The sequence below is a fragment of the Phodopus roborovskii genome, unplaced genomic scaffold (assembly GCF_943737965.1).
Source record: "Phodopus roborovskii unplaced genomic scaffold, PHOROB, whole genome shotgun sequence".
NCBI lineage: Eukaryota > Metazoa > Chordata > Mammalia > Rodentia > Cricetidae > Phodopus > Phodopus roborovskii.
In genome coordinates, this window is record NW_026126469.1 from 28145303 (window position 1) to 28168431 (window position 23129).

General features: G+C 37.3%; 1 protein-coding gene across 2 annotated transcripts; it reads left to right on the forward strand.

Annotated features, from left to right (window-relative positions):
- The first annotated feature begins 137 nt into the window (after window positions 1-137).
- Window positions 138-17752, forward strand: Naa50 (N-alpha-acetyltransferase 50, NatE catalytic subunit). Of its 2 annotated transcripts, none has more exons than XM_051191522.1 (5): window positions 138-467; window positions 13559-13692; window positions 14430-14549; window positions 15070-15136; window positions 16558-17752. In XM_051191522.1, the coding sequence occupies exons 1-5, from the start codon at window positions 460-462 to the stop codon at window positions 16733-16735; spliced, it is 507 nt and encodes a 168-aa protein (XP_051047479.1). In that variant the 5' UTR covers window positions 138-459; the 3' UTR covers window positions 16736-17752. The 2 variants fall into 2 exon arrangements, with proteins under 2 accessions (XP_051047479.1, XP_051047478.1); XM_051191521.1 differs by having other exon boundaries at window positions 139-467; window positions 13556-13692.
- The last annotated feature ends 5377 nt before the right edge of the window (window positions 17753-23129 follow it).

Below are 23129 nucleotides of genomic sequence, written 5' to 3' on the forward strand. Positions count from 1 at the left end.
GAGCTAGCCGCCCCCCCCCCCCGCAGGCCCAGCCCTGGGGAGAGGGGGGGGGCAGCCCTGGGGGGAGGGGAGCGCGGCACGGAGCACTGCGGCTGCGCGCGACGCGGCGGCCGCGCCGGCGCGCTGAGGGGGCGGGGTGAAAGGTCATATCGCGGCGGCGGGGCTGACTGGCGGCAGCTGCGGGCGGGAGCCGAGTGTCCCGTGTGCACGTGCGGCGGAGCGGCGGCCGCAGCTCGGCGGCGGCAGGTCTTCCCGCGTCTCCCCGGAGCTTCGCGGCCCGGCTTGGCTCTCGTGGCCTCCCTGTCCCCCTCGGGCGCCCTTCTGTCAGCCAAGAGGCCGGCGTGTGGGGTCGAGGGGCCTGAGCTCAGGGCGCGGAGAGCTCAGGGCGCGGAGAGCTCCGGGCGGCGAGGACGACGGCGTTGGTGGCGGCTGTAACGACGGCCTCAGCAGGCGGGGAAGATGAAAGGGTGAGGAAGGGAGGGCAGGCGGCGGGCAGGGGAGAGGGGCGTGGGCCGGTGGCCCCGGAGGGCGCCGCGAGGAGAGGCTCGCGCCAAGACCGGGCCTCCGCAGGGACATTGCCCGGCTCCTCCGTCACCGCGCTCCGGGAGGGGGCGGAGGCTAGGCCGGCTGTTGGCGGGCTGTGGGGCCAGCGGAAGGCAAGGGCGCGAGTCCACGGATCCAACCCGGAGGACGAGTGTGCGCCGAGTGGGACAACCGGGAAAGGTGTGGTGGGCGCCCGGGGCCTCTTCCCGGGAGCGCACGGCCGAGCCACCTCAGGTGCTCATCCGCATCCGGGATCCACGCTGTGGCTGCGGGCTTTGACACGTTTCGGTTTTCTTCGTGCTTGAGGGCAGCGCAGAACCTTCTGGAGGGAAAAGGAATTGGAATAAAGAGCATGGGGATCAGTGTTAGGAGCTGGTGACTCAACGGCATTTGGGTTGGGTCAGAGCGAGTAGAGGAGGGAGGGGGAACGAACTCGAGCCGCGTAGACTTTGGGGTGCCAAAATGTTTAAGGAAGTATCAGGGATCAGTAGGTGGAGCTATTGCTCCAAGAGCGTTTTGCCCCCTGAGTGCAAAGAGGAGCTTTTTCTGCTGCTTGTTAGCACGGTTGAGGTTTGATCTTTCAAGTCTTGAGTAGCATTAGAGGTTATTTTGATTTAACTGTTCCCGTTTGGTAAAAAGTATTTCCCTTCCATTGATGTATAAATTGTTACAGTATTAACACCGCGCTAACACATTGCTTAGGCAAGCCGTTTTGGAGGTTGCCTTTACAATCCTTTGGAAAAAAAGAACGGAAGCTTAAACATGTTAAACTTTTTGAAATACCGTAAGGATTTTTCTAAGTCAGCTGAAAATTAGAACTATTGTTTCACTTAGTTGAACTGTTTATTCAGCATGCTTTTTGTAGAGTATATCGTCCTGTGTAAAATAAGATTCCCGTATCTTGACGCGTCTTAAAACTCAAAATGTTCTGACAAAGTTTAATTTGATTTTAAGTCTATATATAAAGGCATTTTTTTTTTTTTTACTCAGGTTTTGCTTTAGATGTTGGTTATTTGGTGTTGGATATTTTGGGGGGATGTTTACACCACTAGGGTCACGATCCAGAACGTTTGGCTAATATTTTAAAATGTGATCCAATTATCTTCAGGAAGTTTTACTTTTCTAGTAGAATATGACTTTGATACTGTCTTTTTCTTACTCATTGATACTCAATACATGTTTGCCATGTTGTGTTACAGTAATAGCAATAATGGTAATGAGTAAGAAATTATTTTGGTTTAGGTTTTAAAATCTTGGATCTAGTTCAGTTCTAGGTGTAGGATGCAATGATACTTTGACAGAAATGGAGCAACCCTGGCGTTATTGGCAATCAGTTCGAACTCGTATTTAGTGTATTATTGAAGCAGTTCTATCCTATTAACTTATTTAAGTTGTGGGAACTGAAGGAAAAGCACTGAGGTATATATAACCCTAGTACTTTATTTTGAGATGCTAGTACTTTATTTTGAGGCGGTGGCCCACTGAGTTGTTTAGGCTGGCCTTGAACTTGGCAACAATACTCTCCCCTTATGCAGCCTTTTGAATAGCTAGTGTTGCAAACTTGAGCCATCAGTACCAACTGGTTCTGTTTATTTAAATAGATACTGCGTGTGTAACATAATTAATGGAGGCAAATGTCTAAAGGTGAGGAACTAGGCAAATTTAAAGGTAACTTGCAGTTGAATCCATAGTTTAGGCCAGTAAGCATGCTCAAAATTAAGATACCTTAAGTAAGGCTTTTATTTCTTAGAATTGGAAGCTTAGAATTGTGTTCTGAACTAAACAATTTCAAGATGATTTTACAGGTGTAGTTCTTTAATTTTCCACAACTGACTCCTACTAAACATGGAACTTTTATTTTCCTTTCTTCCTTTTAAGATAGTGAAGAAATGAAATCATATTTTGTTTTCTTGATACTTGTTTTAAGATGTTAATGTCCTTGTGCAAAACTTGTACAGCTGTGCACTATATGTTCAGTCTCCTGACTTCATTGGAAAGACCTGTGAAAAACAACGCTCCTGTTTCATATTTTTTGGTTTTGGTGGTTGTTGTTTTCATCTATTTTATAGGATTTTGTTCTTGTTGTTAATTTGTGGTTTTTTGTTTGCTTTATTTTTGCCTGAGACAGGATTCTCTATATATCTTTGGGGCCTGTCTCACACTGTAAACCCAGCTGGCCTTGAACTCATAGAGATCTGACTGCCTCTGCCTCCCCAGTGCTGGGATCAAAGGCAGGCCCAGCTCTATTTCATAGTGTTTTTTGTTTTGTTTTGTTTTGTTTTTTTTTGTTTTGTTTTTTTGTTTTGTTTTGTTTTTTTGTTTTGTTTTGTTTTTTTTTGTTTGTTTTTTGGTGAAATTTTATTTGGTAATTTTTAAATTTTTTTCAGTTAAGTAGATGACGACTCTAAAGTTGGAAACCAAAAACCCCTACTGTGATTTAATCTGTGATTTAAATTTTTGGCATTAAGACTTCTTAATCTTACTATTTTAAAATTTTATTTCATATTTTTACTTAGTATTTTTATTAATAACAGCAGTAGGATATCCTGTTATAAATTATGTATTTTCTTTATCTCTGTAGTAGATAAATTTGTGAGTAATAACTACTATGTTTTTAAATGCGTGTGAGAAGTATATATATTATTTGGTCATTTCAATTGAGGTTTTCTTTCTTTTTTTAAAAAAGTGGTTTCCTTTTATTTTTTATATGCATTGGTGGTTTTCCTTGCATGAATGTCTGTGTGAGGGTGTTGGATCTCCTGGAACCAGAGTTACAGACAAATGTGAACTTCCATGTGGGTTCTGGGAATTGAACCAGGGTCCTCTGGAAGAGCAACCAGTGCTCTTAACCTCTGGGCCATCTCTCCAGTCCCTCAGCTGAGGTTTCTTGTTTTTATGAACAAAGGGCATTATGGTTAGTAATTACTCTTACCTGTTATTCCTCTCCAGGGAAGATGATATTCAGGCAAGTAGAATGCCATAGACTGCAATGACAGGAGTGTCAGTGCAATTAGTTATCAGTGTAATCAAAACTAAAACTAATTCCATTTATCTTTCAATTATAATAAAAAAGTGCAAATTAGTTGTATTAAACATGTCTTTGAATGAGGTAGGAATACTAAAATAACCAAAGTAAAGATGAAAATGTAGGTAGGAATAATAATAAATACAGAGCAGTGTGGTTACTAATTGAAACTTGGCCAAATGTTAATTACTGAGTAGAATAAAAGATTCTGCAGTTAGAAGTGAAACTATGTTAACAAATACAGAATAATGGTTATCTTCAATAGTATATGGACTGGGAACAGGCCCAGGAAGTGTTCTGTGTCTTTATCTAGGTGTTGATTACATAGGAAATAGATATGTTTTTAAAAAACTGAACTGTAAACATGATTTGTGACATTTTTGTGTCTCTGTCCCTCTGATCTCACTATGGACTCAGGCCTATTGGCCCCTAACCTCCATATCCATCTGCCACCTTCTCTAGTATAGGTGTTTATAACAATAAAACTGGTTGTAGAACCTGATTAGAAGCATGCAATACATTTTTCGATTTTTGTGTAAAACCAGTCATTTGTGGTTTATTGATTGAGATACTGAATTTTAGTAAATACTATGTAATGTCTCCTTTGCTATGTTGAGAGTTTTGAAATGTCTGAAGTATACCTATAGAGAATTGGTGAGTGGCATGGTATTGCTGTAGTGATCTCTTCTTTCACAGAGTTGTAGACAACTTTTACTAAAGCTGCTACTAATAAAATAAATAAATAATGTAGGTTTCTGTGAGTTTGGGGATTATGTTCAGTTGGTGAGTACTTGGCCTAGCATGTATACAACACCAGCACTCCATAAACTGGACATAGTGGTACACACTGTTTTCCCAGCACTGGGAGGCAGAGACCAAAGTGTTAGAAGTTCAAGGTTACATAGTAAGTTAAATGCCAGCTTGGGATACATGAGACACTGTCTTGAAAAGTTTCTATGTTTAAGAATTTTTAAGGGTCATACAGGAGGCTAAGAGCTTACTTACATGCTTTTCCTGTTTTATCATAATACTTTGATTAATTATGTGTTCTTGTTATCAAAATTTGTAGCCAACTTTAATTATAACATCTTGTCAATTAAAATCTCTTATTTTCTTAAATGTTCTTTTCCAAAGTCAGTGTTCTTGCCAGATAAAACTATTTAATACCTATTTAAATTTTACCTTGCTGTGTTGTCCTGTAGAAATCTTGATTTTTGTTCTTTAGGCATTAACTGTAGCTTTTGATGGCATTTGAAGAAGCCTGTTTCAATTATTCAAATAAATTTCCTTCATCTTTGTTTTGAGCCTAGTCCTCAGTAACCAGTAGAATACTAGTAGTAACCTATAGAGCACTTTTCATTCTAAAATTGTAGTTTAAGCTACAGAATTCCTTTTGATTTTCTTTCAGTTAGTTAAATGCAGTGTCTAACTTATTAATAAAGTATTAGTCTTCTTTGATGTAGTAGTGGATAGTTGATCATTGAGCAGTTGAAATGTTTAAATATTTAAATTTTGTTGAATATTTTTAAGTTTAGTTTAATTTTATTTTTTTAAGGATTTTTTTTCCCACTTTTTATGTGTTTAAGTGTTTTACCTGCATTTATATCTGTGCTCCATGTGTGTGCCTGGGGTATGGAAGCCAGAAGAGGGTGTTGCTCCCGAGACTGGAGCCACCATGTGGGTGTCAGGAATGGAACCCAGGTCCTCTGAAAGGCTAGCCAATGCTATTAACTGCTAAGCCACAGTTTAAATTAAATGTTACTTTTGGGGCATTTTAAAGCCTATTTGACACAAACTGGATATATAGATCTGTAAACTTTACTAAATGTTAATATACATAAAATGTTTCCTGGGGATATTATGAAGTATGCTGTGGGTAAAATAAGGGGAATTTTAAAGACTTAGTATGAGCATGGCATGGTGGTACACATCTCTGATCCCATCACTAGAGAGAAGCAGGAGGGCAGGAAATTCAAAGCCAGCCTGAACTACATGAATCAAGTTTCAAATAATAACACTTGATATGAATAAGGGGCTTCATTTTAAAAGGGTAGAATGTTTAATTTTTATTTAGATAACATTTGCCTTGGGTGAATACTTCACATTTTTAAAAAATTAAGATATGTGATTTATATATTTCTTCTGGGGCCTTCAAAACCAAAATTGTATAAAGCATGGTTGTAGAATCTAGTTCCCAGATGGTAGGTATTTCTAAATATTTTAACTTGTGGGGCACATTTAACTTGTCTGGTTATACTCCTGGGCTTTTACTTTTCCAATTACTTTGTCTGCTATAGGTAGAAAACATAGCTGGAAATGTGTATATTTGCATTTTATGAGCTACTACAACCCATGTCATCTTCCATTCCTTACATATTTCTTTTTTCTTTCCCCCCCCCCCCCAAGACAGCTTTTAACTATGTAGCTCTCACTGTTTTGGAACTCACTATGTAGACCAGGCTGGCCTCTACTCACAGAGGTCCACCTGCTTGTGCTTCCGGAGTGCTGGGCTAAGAGACCTGAATCACTGCACTCAATTTCCTCACATACTCTTAAGGAGGAAATATGTATGTATGTTTAACCCTGGAGCCATTTCAGTCCCCTTAAGTGCTGTAGCAAATGCTTGCTCAGAACTATTTGACATATATATAGTCAAAAAAGTGTGTGTGTGTGTACATTACATATATTCATATGTATGTACACACACGCATATAGCCTTTATTTTTTCCCTAGTAATGAGTTTTCTGGTTTTTGTTTTTTTTTTTTTTTTTTTTTTTTGGTTTTTTTTTTTTTTGTTAGTTAGTTTGTTTTAGGAACAGTCTCCTGTAGCCATGGAAAGCCTGGAACTTGTTATGTGGACCCAGCTGGCATCAACTTTACAGAGATCCAATTACCTCTGCCTCCACAATTCTAGAATTAAGGCCTGACACCATTCCGGCCAAACTGATACTTGTTGCCATTTGACCTCTCAAAGTAGTTTTTACTCCCAGCAGTGTGTGAGAGATCTTTAAGCGCAAAATCTGCAGAGGAGAGAAACAAACTTGAGAAAACCGAAGAAGACACTACCATTTCAGCTAAGAGTGCTAGAAAATTTTGTGTGCCTAGCTGGGTAATGGTGGTGCACACCTTTAATCCCAGATCTCTTGACCTTGAGGACAGCCAGGGCTACACAGAGAAACCCTGTCTTAGGAGAAAAAAAAAAAAAGCAAAAATGCAAAGACATTTTTGTCAGGATGTGTTGTGACTACACATGACTATTTTTAAAGTAATAGAAATACCAGTTTTATTAAGTTGGGTTTGAGTATACAGTCACTCTAGTTTTGCTTTTCTGATTAAATAATAAATAGTATTTTCTTTTGACTTAAATTTACTTTCAGTGGTCATTTGTATTTCTCATGACTTGTTTAATTTAAAAAATAAGGTGGTATTTATCAACTGCCTAAATTTTAAAAACAATGTTCTTGAGAAAATTCAGATCAGTAAATACAGTGATGTTTAAGATGAGATCATTTGAAAGAAAGTTTGATTTTTTTTTTCCCTTTTAGTCTATGAAGTCCATTATTTTAATAAATGAAATTATTGTAACAATCAGAATTTAATTAAAAGCAACTAGATTTTAGAGTACCACAAATAATAGGTAGCAATAGAGTATTTTAAAATACATTTCCTGTCTTAAGGTTTGTTTTTTTTTTATCTGTAGGAATAGCTTGGACCTTAAGAATGATTGCAGACTTGGATGCAGATTCTGAATTATGTTGGTATCTGAGCTGATGGGTTTTCTTGCTACAAAAAGGTTATGGAGATTTACTATGGTTGCAATAACATGTACCCCATTTGCCATTTCTGCGCATGGTCAGCACTCTTTCTATGATATCAAGAAATAAATTAATAGAACATATTTCAGTTATTATCTTTGAATTTCTCTCTTCAATTTGTTGTTTGGCCTGTTTTCTCTTCCCTTTCCTCAGGATACTCTATCTAGTAACACTAGGCCAAACAAATTCTAATTTAATTTCCACACTGTTTTCAGTAAGATTGTTGTTTCTGTACTTGATTGTTGGAAAAAAGGGGTACATAATCCAAAAAGGGAAGGGCTTACTTGTTTTTGGGATTTTAAACAGTTTTGTAGAGCAAGAAGTGGGGGGTCTGAGGCTAAGTGGCCATCAATCAACAGGAATGGCTTTATTATATACATTGAATGCCAGGATGTTTTAATTTCACTTGTAAGACTATGTACAACTGCGGTTTTTGTGGTTTGTTTTGAGATTTCTGTAGCCCAAGCTGGATTTGTAGCTGGGAATGACCTTGAATCTCTACCCACAAGTAGTAGGATTACCACCCCCCCCCCACCTACCAAAGGATTTTTAAGCAGAATAGTCATCAAACTTATTTTTAAATTCTAATTTTATTTCAATGGCATTATCTCCTTGGCTCATATTATCTGCTTCCCTTATATTTTCAGAAACAATAGTTTGAACTGTCATCCTAAGAAATAGTATGAGAATCATTTATAAAGTTGAAAAAATGGATATAATAAAATGGGGCATAGTGTATGAGTTTCCATCTGTGGTTAGCTTGCTTTATTGCTGTGTCAGAACATCATGGTGTTAGGAGCATATGATTGAAGAGGCTACTCTCCTCATGATCAGATTACTGGGAAGCAGACAGAAAAGGTCAGCAGTGAGGTAAACAAACCTTTCAGAGTTATAAGTTCAAGCACTACTTCCTCCAGCTAGATCTACTTTCTAATCACCCATTTTGTGTGAATCCATTGATGATGCTAGAATCCTTGTGGTCCAGTTACCTTTCAGTAACCTTATTACTTGGGGACCAGCTCTTGAACATGTTAAAACATGACACAGAGGAATACTACAGCTAAATTTCTGTATTGGACAAATCAGGTGGAAGCCACTCATGAAGATAGAGAAAAGAGGTAACACCTAGTAAATAGAAGCTAGGTATTGACCCAGTTAAATATCTTAAGCTGTGTAGCTACAACCTCCAAGGAGTATCCAATCCAAAATGTCAGTAGTTATAGGGTAAGATTGAGAAGCCTTACTTTAAATTTTGGAATTTGATTAGAAGAGATTGTGTATTATAAAAGTGAATGCCTAGTCAGGACTTGGTGGTGCACTTAAAGAGGTTTGAGAGTTCTGGGTCATACTCAGCTGCAAAAAAAAAAAAAAAAGTTCTGGTCCAACTTGGGCTACACGAAACCCTGTCTTTAAGGGGATTGGGAGTGGGGAGGACAAATAGTAATATATGAGGTAGAAATTTCAGTAAAGAAAAGCAGTTAGTGTTTCTATTGCTGTAAAGAGACCATGACTATGGCAGCTCCTATAAAGGAAAACATTTAATTGAGGTTTAGTCCATTACCATGTGGCATGCCTACAGACATGGTGCTGGAGAAGGAGCTGAGAGTTCTACATCTTGATCTGCAGTATAAGGAGTCTGTGTCTCACTATCCAGGTTTGAGCTTATAAAACCTCAAAGCCAGCTTCCACAATGACACACTTCTAACTAGGCTACTACTACTCTGTAAGACCACACCTAATAGTGGCATTCCCTGTGAGCAAAACAATAGAACACATGAGTCTATGTGGACCATACTTGTTCAAACCACCATAGTATTTAAGATGTGACTTTGAAGGAAAGGGTTTAGTTTAAGATTCTTACTAGTCAGGATTTAAAAAAAAATCTACTTTAATGTCTTGAATTTTTTTTAACTGATCTTAGTCATACTTTGACTTCTGTTTGAAATTGATGCGAGTGAACCCTTAGCAGAGCATATCACATCCTTCTCTTTAGCCTTAAGGATAAAGATGATTCCTTCAAGGAAGAATGGTAGGCCTGGTCTTACTATAATGGAAATTCTTAGAAATGCCTGATTCTAGCTTTATAGCTCCTCACTACAAGCATAGTCTCTGTTGGAGCTTTGATTTTATCTCTGTGAAGGGAAGAGGGTTGGGCCCAGTGAATTCTAAAGCACTTTCAACATGAAATACTGAACAAAAAATGACTGACTTGTTAAAATTTTGTGTGCCAAGATATGTTGTGCCCTTTGAACGAATAAGCAAGTATAGGGAGTTTTTCTGCATTTTATCTTTGCTGTGTGTCTAAGTCAGACTTGGGGGGGGGGGTCGTCATTTTCTTATGGAGTCATACCTCCATCTTGTGGTGTCTCAGAATATTGCTAGTAAATATGTTTCAAAGTTTTGAGGATGAAGGTTTAGTGGAAGCACTTTGGGTTTAATTTCTATTACAAATAGCCATACAAGGTGTGTGTGTGTGTGTGTGTGTGTGTGTGTGTGTGTGTGTGTGTGTGTATAAAATAGTATTTGTTGCACAAATATTCACCAAACACAGACTTAACAATTGGAGTTGGAAAAGTGAAGATTTGAAGGTTTTTGTTTTGAAAACATAGTAGATATATAGATGAACATATTTCTGCCTTTTCACAATGTCAAATAGTCCAGCTAAAGTGAATTCAAGAGGTTTGATGGTTTACTTGTTTTTTGTGATGGTCTATCCTGGACTATGGCTATCCTGGAATTGCTGGCTTCTGCTTCCCATGTGCTGGAATTAAAGATGTGTGCCATCAAGCCGGACTAATATAAGTTCTTTAATTCCCAACTAAGTTGTCAATGTTGATTTATATTACATAGCTTATAGCAGATATGCCCATATATCTTTATGATGGTGTTTACATAATGAACATAAGTTAGAGAGGCTAGAGCAAAGTTCAGGTTTCAGAAATGGGCTAAGCAACTGTATTGATGGTAATAGCAAACTGAACCAGGAACTTGCTGCTGGGGTCTGTTTAGCAAGCTTCAAGGTAGAAGGAAGCAGGGTTTGACGCAGGAAATGTGAAAATGTGGACAGAAAGGTGGTTAAGTAGGCAGGGGAACCAAACCAAACCAAAGCTCCAGGGACACTCTGGAATTCTGCTTGTTGATCCAAATACACACGTGCGCACTGCAGTGTTGGGTGTCCATTACTTTATGGGGCTTAGGGAAGGAAATGACATCCTTTCCTCTGGTGTGCCTATTCATCCCTAGTTAATTCCCCTGCAGTTTCAATACACCTCAATAAATTTATAGGGAGATTCCCTTTCTACTCCCAGTTTGTGATAGGTAGGTAGTGCCTTACAGGTTGTGTGGTTTTAGAGTTTCCCTGGGGGATGTAGTCATCCTTTTCTCTCAGAATGGAACTCCTCGAGACAAGAGGTAGCTTGAAAAATCACTGTTTCACACAATATAGAGTCACTTAGTACAGGATACACCTGATCTCAACAGTATTGCTTCCTTTTAGTTAGTATTTCAAGCAGTAAAAATAGTGCAGATGAACCATCATCTTACTCTGATGAGTAGGATCAATCCTAAATCAATAAAAATTGTTATCAAGGGTATAGAAAACCACAAAATGTCCTAATATATAAGTGGTGTGGATACCTTGGTAGACACCCTAGCATTAATTTTATATTATCAGTTTAACAGTAATTTCAGACTTTACGGTTTAAAAGTAACACAATTATCAGTTATACATTTTATTTTCAAATGTTCAAAATGGTTCTCACTGAACATAGTATCAAGGTTTTGGTGTAGGTATGGTAATTTAAATAGTCCCCACCAAATATCCATGCCTACATATAATTTTAACATATAGCCTTTATTTAGAAACAGGAGTTTGGAGGGGTAATAAAATTAAGAGGTTGTTTAGATTAGAGTTAATCCTGTGCCATGTGACTAGTTGCATCTGAGAGGGCAGGTTCAGACCTGTAGCAAAGGAGCAAAGATTATGTAGCTAGATTGTTCAAAGCCAAGAAATGCCTAGTGCTGTGAGAAGCTAAAAAAAAAAGATGAGAAAGGATTCTTTCCTAGAGCCTAGAGGCTATGAGCCTATTCTCCGATTTCTACCCACCTGAACAATAAATATACACATTACTTTTCTTTAAGCCCTTGAATTTGTGGTCTTTTGTTCAGAAAAGGCAAATACCTATAGAAAGAGAAAGTAGATTCATTGATGGCTGGAGATAGGAAAAAAGATTGTGTCATTGCCTTTGGATGTGATGGGGCTGACGGTTCCAAAGGTGAATTAATGTACTAGTTGTATGTCTTTGAAACATAAAATTTATACTTTTTACTAATTTTCAAAAAAGTTTTGTGTTTTGCTTTCGTTTATCTGCACGCATGACATGTGTGGAGATCAGAAGAGGTTTAGCAGTTAAGGTCACCTAACTACTCTTGGTTTCCAGTACCCACATGGCAGTTTCAGTGATCTGACACCTCCATGGACATGAGGCACAAATATATATGCATTTATATAGGCAAATACTCATAAACATAAATAAAAACTAGCCTTAAACAAAGAAGGCAAATAGGGTTGTGGTTGTAGCTTCTGAAAGAGTGCTTACCTAGCATGCAAGAGGTCCTGAGCTTGATCTCCATCACACAAAAAGATATGATGGGGGATATCCTCCTGTATACTGTGAAATTATTATGTTTAGGTTTCTCTTATTAGTTGATGAATATAGCTGTTTCAGCCAATGGACAGGCAGGGAGGATAGATGGGGCTACCAGACTAGGAGAATACTGGGGAGAGGAATGCAGAGAGGGAGTCTCAGGTGATACGCCATGTAGTTGCCAAGGGGGCAAGAGGTCCAGGCATCACCGGTAAGCCAAGACCATCTGGAGATACACAGATGAATAGAAATGGGTTAATAATTAAAAGAGAGCTAGCCAATATGAAGCCTGAGCCATTGGCCAGTTTATAATTAATATAAGCCTCTGTGTGTCTATTTGGGACTGAACAGCTGCAGGAATGGGCAGGACAGGAAATTTTGCCTACCAAGATGTATTCAAATGTCTGCTGATAGTGCTACTAGTGTTAAGAATGAACTGTTGTGTGTATTTCCAGCAGGATTTGCCTTACCAGGATTATTTTTAGTATGTAGTAAAACTTAATTTGAGTTAGGAAAGGTGATATTATGGACCACTTTTCAAGACAAAACAGTTTCATCACCAGTTGATCTTGAGCTCTCTTAATCCCTCATACCCATAGAATGATTTACTTTGATGTGTTTTCTTCAAATGCTGCTGTTGCCATTATTCACAGGTAATTTTCAAACTTGATATTTTTCAAACTTGTTCTGTTTTCTGAAATTCTCATGCTGAAACAGTGAGGTGTCCTGGAATATGAATTCTTAAAAATCACTTTTTTTTTTTTTTTTTTTGGTTTTTCAAGATAGGGTTTCTCTGTCGGTTTGGAGACTGTCCTGGAACTCTCTTTGAAGATAAGGCTGACCTCAAACTCACAGAGATGTGTGCCACCATTGTCTGGCTTATTATCAGTCACTTCTATAACTGTGATATTGTTTCTTAATCAAAGTTCTCAACAAATAAGTACAAATTATTTTTTATGGATGACTTATTTTCTGCTTACACAGGCAAGGAGATGGGCAGATTTCTCAATATTTAATGCTAGGTTGTCCTCAAGAAATAATGAAGCGGGCTGTTAAGATGGCCCAGAGGTTAAGAGCACTAACTGCTCTTCTAGAGGTCCTGAGTTCAAATCTCAGCAACAAGATGGTTATTCACAACAGTCTATAATGAGGTCTGGTGCCCTCTTCTGGCCTGCAGGCATACATGGAGGCAGAATGGTGTATACATAATGAATAAATCTTAGGGGGGGAAAAAAGGAAATAGTGAAGCAATTTACATCTGCATGTATCTGAATACCATTTGCTAAGGATAATATTCTTACCTTCTTGGTTAATGTGTGCCTTATTTGTCCCTAAATGTATACAGTTGTATAAAAGCTATAAGTAAAAATTTGAACATTTTGCTTGTAAGTGACAGTGTTTTAAGAATATGAAGTCATTACAAAAAAGGGCTGAATTTGTCAGTGATGCAAAAATGACTGGTACCCTTTTAATATTAGCAAATGAAGTTAATGGTCTTTTATTGAGTACATTTTGGTTTGTTCCAGTAGCCGGATCGAGCTGGGAGATGTGACACCACACAATATCAAACAATTGAAGAGACTGAACCAGGTCATCTTTCCAGTCAGTTATAATGATAAATTCTACAAGGATGTGCTAGAGGTTGGCGAGCTAGCAAAACTTGGTACGTTTTTTTTTTTTTTTTTTTTTTTCTCCTTTTTAAAATCTGTATTCTTAAACTATGTTAATATTAGAGCAAATAATACAGGCTCCTTATTTTATAAGCAGAGGAAGTTGAAATGTTACAGATTTTTGAGAAAGATCAATATTTAATATTTGACTTTTAAAAGCAAATACTAAATGTCTTTTTTAAAAAAAAAGTTTGGGCAGCCAGGTGGCAGTGGCAAATGCTTTTAATCCAGCGCATGGGAGGCAGAAGCTGGTGGATCTCTGTGACTTCGAGGTTAGCCTTGTTTACAGAGCAAATGCCAGGACAGGATTCAAAAGCTACACAGAGAAAAGCCCTGTCTCGGGGAAGAAAAAAATAAAGTGTGTGTGTGTGTGTGTGTTCATAGGGGATACAAGAGTACAACTTAAGGGGTTTGGTTTTAATCTTCCACCATTGTAAATTCTAACAGTTGGCTTAAGTTTTGAGGCTTGGTGTCAAGCACCTTTATCTGCTGAGCCATCTATCTCCCTGGCTCCAAGACTGTTTTCTGTTATTTACTGTGAACCTGTGTGTTTATCATTAATTTAACTATTACTGAGGAAGCTTGACCTTCCTCAGAAGATATATAAATCTTGAGGCATTGATATTCTTGTAAGAGTAGGTAGTTAAAATCTGATGCCTATAACTTTTGTATTTAAAAGGAGTTGATTAATAAATTGTTGACATTTACATCTTTGTATTTTCTGTGGTAGCATATTTCAATGACATAGCTGTAGGTGCAGTGTGCTGCAGAGTGGATCATTCACAGAATCAAAAGAGACTTTACATCATGACGCTAGGATGCCTTGCGCCTTACCGAAGACTAGGAATAGGTAAAAATTATGTGGTGGAGTTGGTGGAGCATGCCTTTAAAGATAGGATCTTTCAATCTTTGAGTGTGATATCATCCAGACCTAAACAGTGAAATCCTGTCTCAAAAAAAAAGGGGGGGGGGAAAGAAACTGGAAAGGGAATACTGAATTATGAAAACTATTGCTTAGTATTCATTTGAAAGTCCCATAAATTTGTTCACATTTATTAGCCTGGAATTATTTGTAATAAAAAAAGTCATCACTGGGTAGTGGTGGCATCAACCCTTTAATCCCAGCACTTGGGAGGCAGAGGTAGGCAGATGTGAGTGAGTTCCAGGACATCTAGTACTGTTACACAGAGAGAAACCCTGCCTCCAAAAAAGTCCTCTTCTAATGGTTTTAAACATGTAATTTACATAGTGAGAACAACATTTGGGGAAATAATGTCTAGTTGTCATCTAATTCTGTGTCAGTAAAGATGGCAAGTAGATGTCAAATTTCAAGGTTGATTTGTAAAGTTATTTGTTGTTTGTCTTAATAGGAACTAAAATGCTAAATCATGTCCTAAACATCTGTGAGAAAGATGGCACTTTTGACAACATCTATCTGTAAGTACCTAATGTTTATCTAAGTGTCTGATAAATTATTTGTCTAAATCCCTATCAGAAACTTTTGAGATCTACCCACTTACTGTATATTTGATTGAAAACACCATGAAGGTATGCTTGTCCCTTGCTATCCATAGAGATAGAAAAGGGATATAATAGAGGCCTTGTGTGATGAGAGCATTGACTGTTCTTCCGGAGAACCCTAGTTCCATATCCTGCACCCTCCTGATACATAAGTGGTACATGGGTATATTTGTAGACAGAAATCTGCATGCCCATAAAATAAATTTTAGGAAAAAAATTGAGTGTGTTTATTTAAAATGTCACAAATCCATATAAAAGGGCATACTATTTACAGATGATCTTTTCCTTTCCTCCCATGTTCTTTAAAGTGTCTTAATTTATTTAAGATGCCTAGAAAAAAGAAAATGATACAGAAGTTTTTAAACAACTTTATATTTAATTTGAAGTTGGTGAATTGTGGGTGGAAAATTATGAAGAACTATTTTTGTTGTATTTGGTTCTAATTATATGTAAGGAACCTAAAATAAAGCCAAGATTGCAATCCGAGTATTTAGAAATTTAAAATTATTAATACCAGTAATAGTTAATATATTTTAGTCAAGGTTATCAATAAATGCTCATTTGTAATAGAGTTTAATAATCAAAGTTAGAGGTAACCTAGTTGAGATTATACTTTAGTCTCAGAAAGGTCACAGTTATAAAGAGCCAAGACAGCTTGACATGATGGCTTATGTCTCTAATCCTAGTACTTCCACTCAGGAGGCAGAGGCCTCCTGAATTTTAGGCCAGCCAGGGAGTGACCCCCCAAAAAAAAATCTACTAACAAAGAGCTAAGATAAAAATCACAGCAGATTGTTTTCATATTCATATTGGGAGAGATTAAATTATGCAGTGTCTTGTTCTGAAGAGTAATGAAAGAAGTTGGGGAAGATGTATTTATAAGACTGAAGTGTGTTTTTGTTGTTTTGTTTTTAGTGTGTATATTTTTGGGGAGGGGCATTTGCACGAGATTACAGGTAACCAAGAAGGCCAGTGGCATCAGCAATCTCTGCAACTGAAGTTACAGGTGGTTGTGAGCTGCCTGGTGGCAGTGCTGGGTCAGACATTCTGATCATCTGGTAGACTGAGCCTGGTGATAGTTTAACCTTTGTTAAATATAAGAATAAGCACTGATTCCCCCCTAATCTTAGTCATCTGCCTTGCAAGTGGGGAAATTAGGTTAAAAGTGTAAAATTGTCAGATTCACTGATAATAAATTGACTAATCTTTATTAAATATTGGTCATTGTAAAGAAAATATACGAAATGTCTGTAATCCACCTCTCACCAGTTTGAAGCTATGTGTGGTTAAGACTTGAAAGTTGATGAAACTGTCTTATATATGTATCTATGTCTCAGGCATGTCCAGATCAGCAATGAGTCAGCGATTGACTTCTACAGGAAGTTTGGCTTTGAGATTATTGAGACGAAGAAGAACTACTATAAGAGGATAGAGCCTGCAGATGCTCATGTGCTTCAGAAAAACCTCAAAGTCCCATCTGGTCATAATGCAGAGACACAAAAGACAGACAACTGAACAAATTACAAAAGAACTTTCTTGCACTTGCTTGTCGCCAAATAAAAGAAAGACCCATTGGTTCCCCTCCCCCTTTTCTTCAGCTTTTCTCCCTTGATATTCCTCCTTTCTTTCCTCTTAAAGTTTGTAATACTTTCAAGGACTCTTTAAAATGATCATGTTTGGATTGTTTCAGTTCTCTTATTTTTGTGAGGTGGTTGGGTTGAAAAAAGGAGAAGATAGATCTTTATAGTTTCACAGTTAAGATGTCCCCTCAAATTGGGTATCAGATGATTTCAATTTTTTTTTTTTTAACATGCTGCTTTCACATTGAAGGGCAGAGCCTACAATATTATTTCAAAAGAAGCCGCAGCAATATCTTTTTCTCTGATTCATAGACAAGCTTTGTGTATTTGTGGTACTTTGAGTTTTAAAGACTATCTGGGATGCTAATCCCTGGCATTGCCTTCACTTATCTTTAGTCCTTTGAGAACTCTCAGGAGTTGGACCATTGTTATCCTTGGAGAAAATACTAAGTTTAGGGTTTTAAAGCAGTTTTTCCTCTCTATTTGCTGATTGCTGGGGCTGTTTGTGTAGTTAGTATTAGACTTTGGTCAAAGTATTTCAGTTAAATTGTTATTTAGCTGATGAGTGGGTTGCTTGTTAGCAGGTGGTTTTTTTTTTGTTTTTTGGTTTGGGTTTTCCTTCCTGCTGTTAATCTTGTTGCTGGAGGCATTTTAACTGGTAGAGTATGAGCTGGTGAAATTAACTGTTTTAATATCCCAGCTAGAGATATGGCATTTAACTGATCTAAAGAAGATTGTTATAATTGATATTTTTTTTTCTTGATTTTCAGTAAGCCCAATAATAGTATAACCTTAAGTGGAGTTATATCCTTGCAAGCCAATACCCCTAAATAAATCCGAAGCAAGTGTTTTCTCTTGGACCTACAAAATTACATAAAAAAGCTTAGATGAACGTGTAACACATTAAGTGTTATCTAATGTCAACTAATACAGATTGTTAGAACTGTGGACATTGAGCGTTTGATAATATATGAAAGAATTTCTAAACAGTATTTTTGAAAATAACATTGTTATGCTATTGCTTATCTGTTGGAGAACATCCCAGATTTGCTTACACTCTGTGCCTACGATGTTGAGTTTAAAAATTTGGAATACGAGGAATTGACAAATTCCTTCTATTCTCTGAACAATAGAAGTATGAAGTGTTAATACAGATATCACTGTGACCTCCAAGTGACAGGTTTGGTTAAGGCCAGATCATTTTTAGGCACATTGGGAGTAGCTCTGATGGGTTGAGAACTGTATGTGCAGACATGAGATACTCATATTTTACTCACATAGCCTCATCTCAAAATATATGGCATTTCTTAGATTGTCAGTAGTCATCAGTGGCTCAAGAAATGTTCTTACTAGACTTTAAAATAGAACAGAGTATGTTTCCTCTCATTTGACGTTAAAAGGAAGTTTGATACATCCTCTTCGGAAAATTGTGGTATGAAAGTCTTATTTCCAAATAGGTTAAAAGATGCTTGTGCACACTTTATAACTTAAGTTTTTTGTTTCATTGTGTTTTGAGAATGTGAAAGTACATTAAGTGGACTTCAGTAGTCTTGAGTGCCAAGAAAATACAGACAAGGGTGTGGTTGATGGATGGATGGATGGATAGATGGATGGATGGATGGGTAGGTGGGTGGGTGGGTGCATAGGGTAGTGAAATTGTAGAAATACCATCCTTGTTTCTTGGGTATCAGTTTTTCTAGACAGTCCAAATCTAAGCTCAGAAGAAAAGTTTAGTGTTAAGCACCTTTACTTCCATGGATAAGCTTCAGCTTGCTGTCGCCAAGAGAAGAGGGCATAAATGATAGAGCATAATTAGTTTGAAGAAATCAGCCATTTTGTAAACTTCCAGATAGCAAAATAGATTTTGATATATAAGAGTTTTCTGAGATGACACTGCCTCTATTTCTATAACCATTTCACTTGGACTATCTGAGTAGTCCTATGAATGTATCCCTAAATGTGGTTATTGAAACCGAATAGCTGCCTCACAACAATTAAGTACATGTTATTTAAAGAGGAGGAACAAATAATAAAGTTTGAATTGAGTGTGTAGGCTCCCTATTATTGTTTCCTTTTTCACACTAGTCAGTGATTTAACCTAAAGTTTAATTGTATGTAAAGGGTCAATTGTCCTGTATCAAAGTTGCATTAAATAATTCCATCCACTTACATAAGGGGAAGATGTGAAAGAGGCAGAAACTTGGACTAGTTTATATGCCTGTGAGTCAGGAAATACTAAAGTAATATCCCATTATGAGTTTGTGGGTTTTGGTTTGGGTTTGTTTTGTTTTTTTTTTTTTTTTTTTTTTTTTTTTTTTTTTTTCCTCTTTGTGTTCTTTGAGGTAAAAGAGTAATTCTGTTAACTGGAAGATTGGAAGATCTCCATTATTTTTCAGGACAGATAATTTTTACTGGGGTAAACAGGTTAAAATTACTCTGTATGCTATTTGAATTTAGGTTCTAAAGTAAAGAATCTGTATAGAAATCTATGCAATATATAATTTGTCAAGATTAGTTTTCATCTGGGGAAAGGAGTTCCTAAGTGTCTCCAAAGTAGGTCACTCATTAATTGAAAATCCTCCAAAAAGAGAACTATTGGGAAGCATGGTGTGTGGTGGTGGAAAAGAAAAACTCCCTCAGTTTTTGGAGGGAATATCTTTAAGATACTTAAGTGGCTACGTTTACTTGGTGCAGTTAAGAATTAAACTTGTCAATTTTAACGTTGCTGTTACATCTGAAATAAACTTATGTGATGTTCTGGTAGTAATCTGTCTGTCAATGTCATGAAACACATTGTGCTGAGTTTTACAGTCTGCAACTGTAAGTTGTTGTGTACTGTGACCCATACTGTTTTCTATTTCTTTAAGACCTAATTTAAAACTCATTAAAATAGTTCAGGTATACTCAGGACTATTTCAGACCTTGATTTAAAAAAAACTCAACAGGTGGGCAGCAGGCAACTTAGACCAGTTCCATCCCACTTCAGTTCTGACCTCTTGTGGTCTCAGTCCCATCTTCTGAGAGGGTGTCTCATCCCAGAAACTGGAAACAGCATCAAAGAGAAAAAAGAATGTGGGGCAGTTTTTCTGCTTCACACCTCAGTTTCATGTATGTCCCATTTTTATACCATGCCACTGCAGTATGTTACATGATTTGTATTTTCTCCCCTCCTTCATCCCTCTTCCTCCTTGAATTCAAGATTATGAAACTTTGATATGGGCCCTACCTTTCCTTCATGTCTTCCTGTTCACCCAGGTTGTGTATGGGTGAACAGCCCTAAATCTCCTTTAATATTAGTTAGGTAAGCCAAATAACAAAAAGATGGCATAAATGTGAACAGCATTGTGAGATTGGTGGGGGGGGGGGGAGAAAAACCTGACCAATATACCTGTATTTTACTCAGTGAAAGAAAAATAAGATCCACAGAGGTGTCTCTTACTATATTTTGAATGTAATTATTTAAAATACCACTTTAGGCTTTGTTCTAGTGAATATTCATATTGTGTATTCTGATTTATTCTCCCCATCCCCTTTTTGTTATGAAGATTTTAGTAGTTGAGTCAAGGGTTTTTTTTTTTTTTAAGATTTTTCTTAACAGTATTAACAAATGTTTAATATTTCTAGTCAAGATGGTTTGAAATAGCACTTTGCTTATTCCACAAGAAATAATGGATGATCTTTGTGTGTCTTTGTCACCATATCACTCCAAGATTTAGCAGTTTCAGACAACAATTTTGTTGGATCCTATTTACATACCAATCAAGCAATGTGTGACTTCTCCAGTTGGTTCTGATATAAGATCTTGTACTGTCAAGTATCCAGGGCTGCATTTTCTTGAAGGGTTGATAATGGTTATAGAAGATACTTCATCTCACATGGCTGTTAGGCCTCAGTTCTCACTGTTAGTGTATCTATCCATTGGACTGGCTAACTTCATAATTCTAAATCTGATGTAGGAATCATTTGGAACATAAAATTAATATGAAACACTTGATACTTAATGAAGCCTCGTGTTGGTCTTTAAAAATTACTGTCTGTATTATGATGAAAGCTTAAATCTTAACATTTGGGAAAAGGTACTATTAGAATATGTTGGAATTTTTTTGTACATTGGATTAGGAGCTCATTTTACAGTCCTCAACAATTCAAGGCATATAAGTTAAGTATTAATTAAAAACATGTTAAAGGAGCTATATCCTTACACAATATTGATTTGAAGAATTTGTTTCTGTCATTCAAACTTTTTGAGCTTATCTGTTTAGCTCCTCTGAGAAGCCATATTGGCTATCAGGAGTCATTTCTAAAAATTTGAGCAGTCTTGAATTTTGGTTGTCATTAGCAAGCTATACTAAAGAAAACTATCAAGTTCTACTTGTGTTTCACGTAAATGATTTTTATGCGTTTATTAAGCACCTTTTGAGCTTTGCAAATACAGTAATGTTCAAGTGAGGTGATGATTATGGCCCTCTAAAGGTAAGTTTAAAAAAATGTGGGGAGAAATATTCTTCACACTGATAGGTGAATTGAAAAGTCAAAGAAGTTCAGGATTTATGCATCAAAGCTATGTTATTACAGTTAGGATTATATCAGACCCTATTTGTTTCTCTAGACAGGTGTAGCTTATTCCATTCTGATCTTTAATCAAGTAACAATATAAGACACTAGCTCAAATCTGACAGGGTTTGTTATTTAGTAGTAGGACCAGACTAATTAGCATTGACATAATGTTTTATCATTTGGATCAGGAGAGAAGGCTAAAGCATTAAGAGCTTGAGTCCAAATTGGGTCACCCAGATCCCATTTAAAAGAGAAATCCTAAACACACTATCTCTAGTTTTTGCATTCATGTGTTTCCTTTAAATTTTTGAAATTGTGTGTGTGACCTCATGCATGCATGTGGTCAGAAAAGATGGTCAGATCCTCTGAAACTAGAGGTGCAGGTGGTTGTGAGCTTCCATATGGACACTGGGAACCAAACACAAATTATAAGAGTGGGAAATGCTCTTAGCTGCTAAGCTATCTTTCCAGAATGTTTTCATTTGGCTGCCTAATCACAGCTTCCACAAATAGATGACAGTTGACCTCAAGAATGCCTTAATCTATGTATAAGCAAATCTCTGCACTTAACTATTCAATTGATGTATCTAATTTACAAGTAAAACTTCCATAACTACTTACTACCCAGTACCTAACATACCTGTAGTACCTGGGCCAAATTTAAAGGATGATTACTGAATTAGCATCAGTTCTTGATGGTGGTTTTGTTATGTAACAGAGTAGCATACTGACTTAAGTCATGTAATTTGGTCATGGGATATACCCAGACCAGGTGTGGCAGTGACTGAAATTGTGGAAAAGGTGTGTGGCCCTGGCCTAGGGATACCTAGCACTAGTAATTAGCCTTACTCCCTTTTCCTTTGCATACCAGGAATTGAACTGAGTGCCTACCAATGTTAATGTAAAGACTGATCTGTAAACAACAACCCCAGGCTACCCACAAATTGCTAATTCTGCCCCCATCTTTTCAACACCACCTCAACAGTTTATAGGTGGTACAGGACAGGAACTGGACAGGAGTCTTCTCCAAGAGCAGTAAATGCTCTTAACTGCTGAGCCATCTCCAGCCTCTGGAGTTTTTTCTTTGCCTGAGAAAATTTTACATGGTTCCACCCAGATAGCACATTTTCTCAAGTTTCTGCATACCTAGAAATAAAGCACAATTTAACTTATTTCTTAATAAATGACAAGAAATTTTAAAAGTTATAGGATACAGTTGTAGATACTGCTTAAAGTATGTGGTGGTGAATGTATATATAAAAATTTGAATATTATTTTTAGTCTACATCTTGAGAAATGGAGAGGTGGGTTGTTAAAGCAAGTAAAATGAAAGAAATTATAATAGACGTCTGTTAATATGGAAGTAAAGCCATAAATGGACCCAAAAAGCTGACAAATGGTACAAATGAAAGAAGGATCATTTGGGTTTTGGGTTATTTGTAAATTTTGTGAACTGTCACTAGATGGCTCAGTAGGTAATGGTGCTTGCTGTCAAGCCTTATAACCTGAGTTCAATCCTTGGAGTCCACATGTTGGAAATGGGGCTGACTCCTACCGCCTGACCTCCACAAATGAACTCATCGCACAAGCACTAATGAGTTTAAAAAATATAGAACCAATTTTACATACTCTGGAATTTGAAGTTTAGAATTATTGCCCACCTATTTCATGAGAGTATTAAAATGGTAAGAGTAAGGTTGAGAAAACTATAGATTGTTACAATTAAAACAGGAAAATCGTTAAAACATGAACATGAGCAAGTTATGTGATGA

What these genes read in the sequence shown, in the direction of transcription:
- Naa50 (XM_051191521.1), top strand. An exon ending in TTACCGAAGACTAGGAATAG is followed by an intron (nt 14,550 to 15,069) that starts GTAAAAATTATG and finishes TTGTCTTAATAG; the next exon opens with GAACTAAAATGCTAAATCAT. An exon ending in ACTTTTGACAACATCTATCT is followed by an intron (nt 15,137 to 16,557) that starts GTAAGTACCTAA and finishes TCTATGTCTCAG; the next exon opens with GCATGTCCAGATCAGCAATG.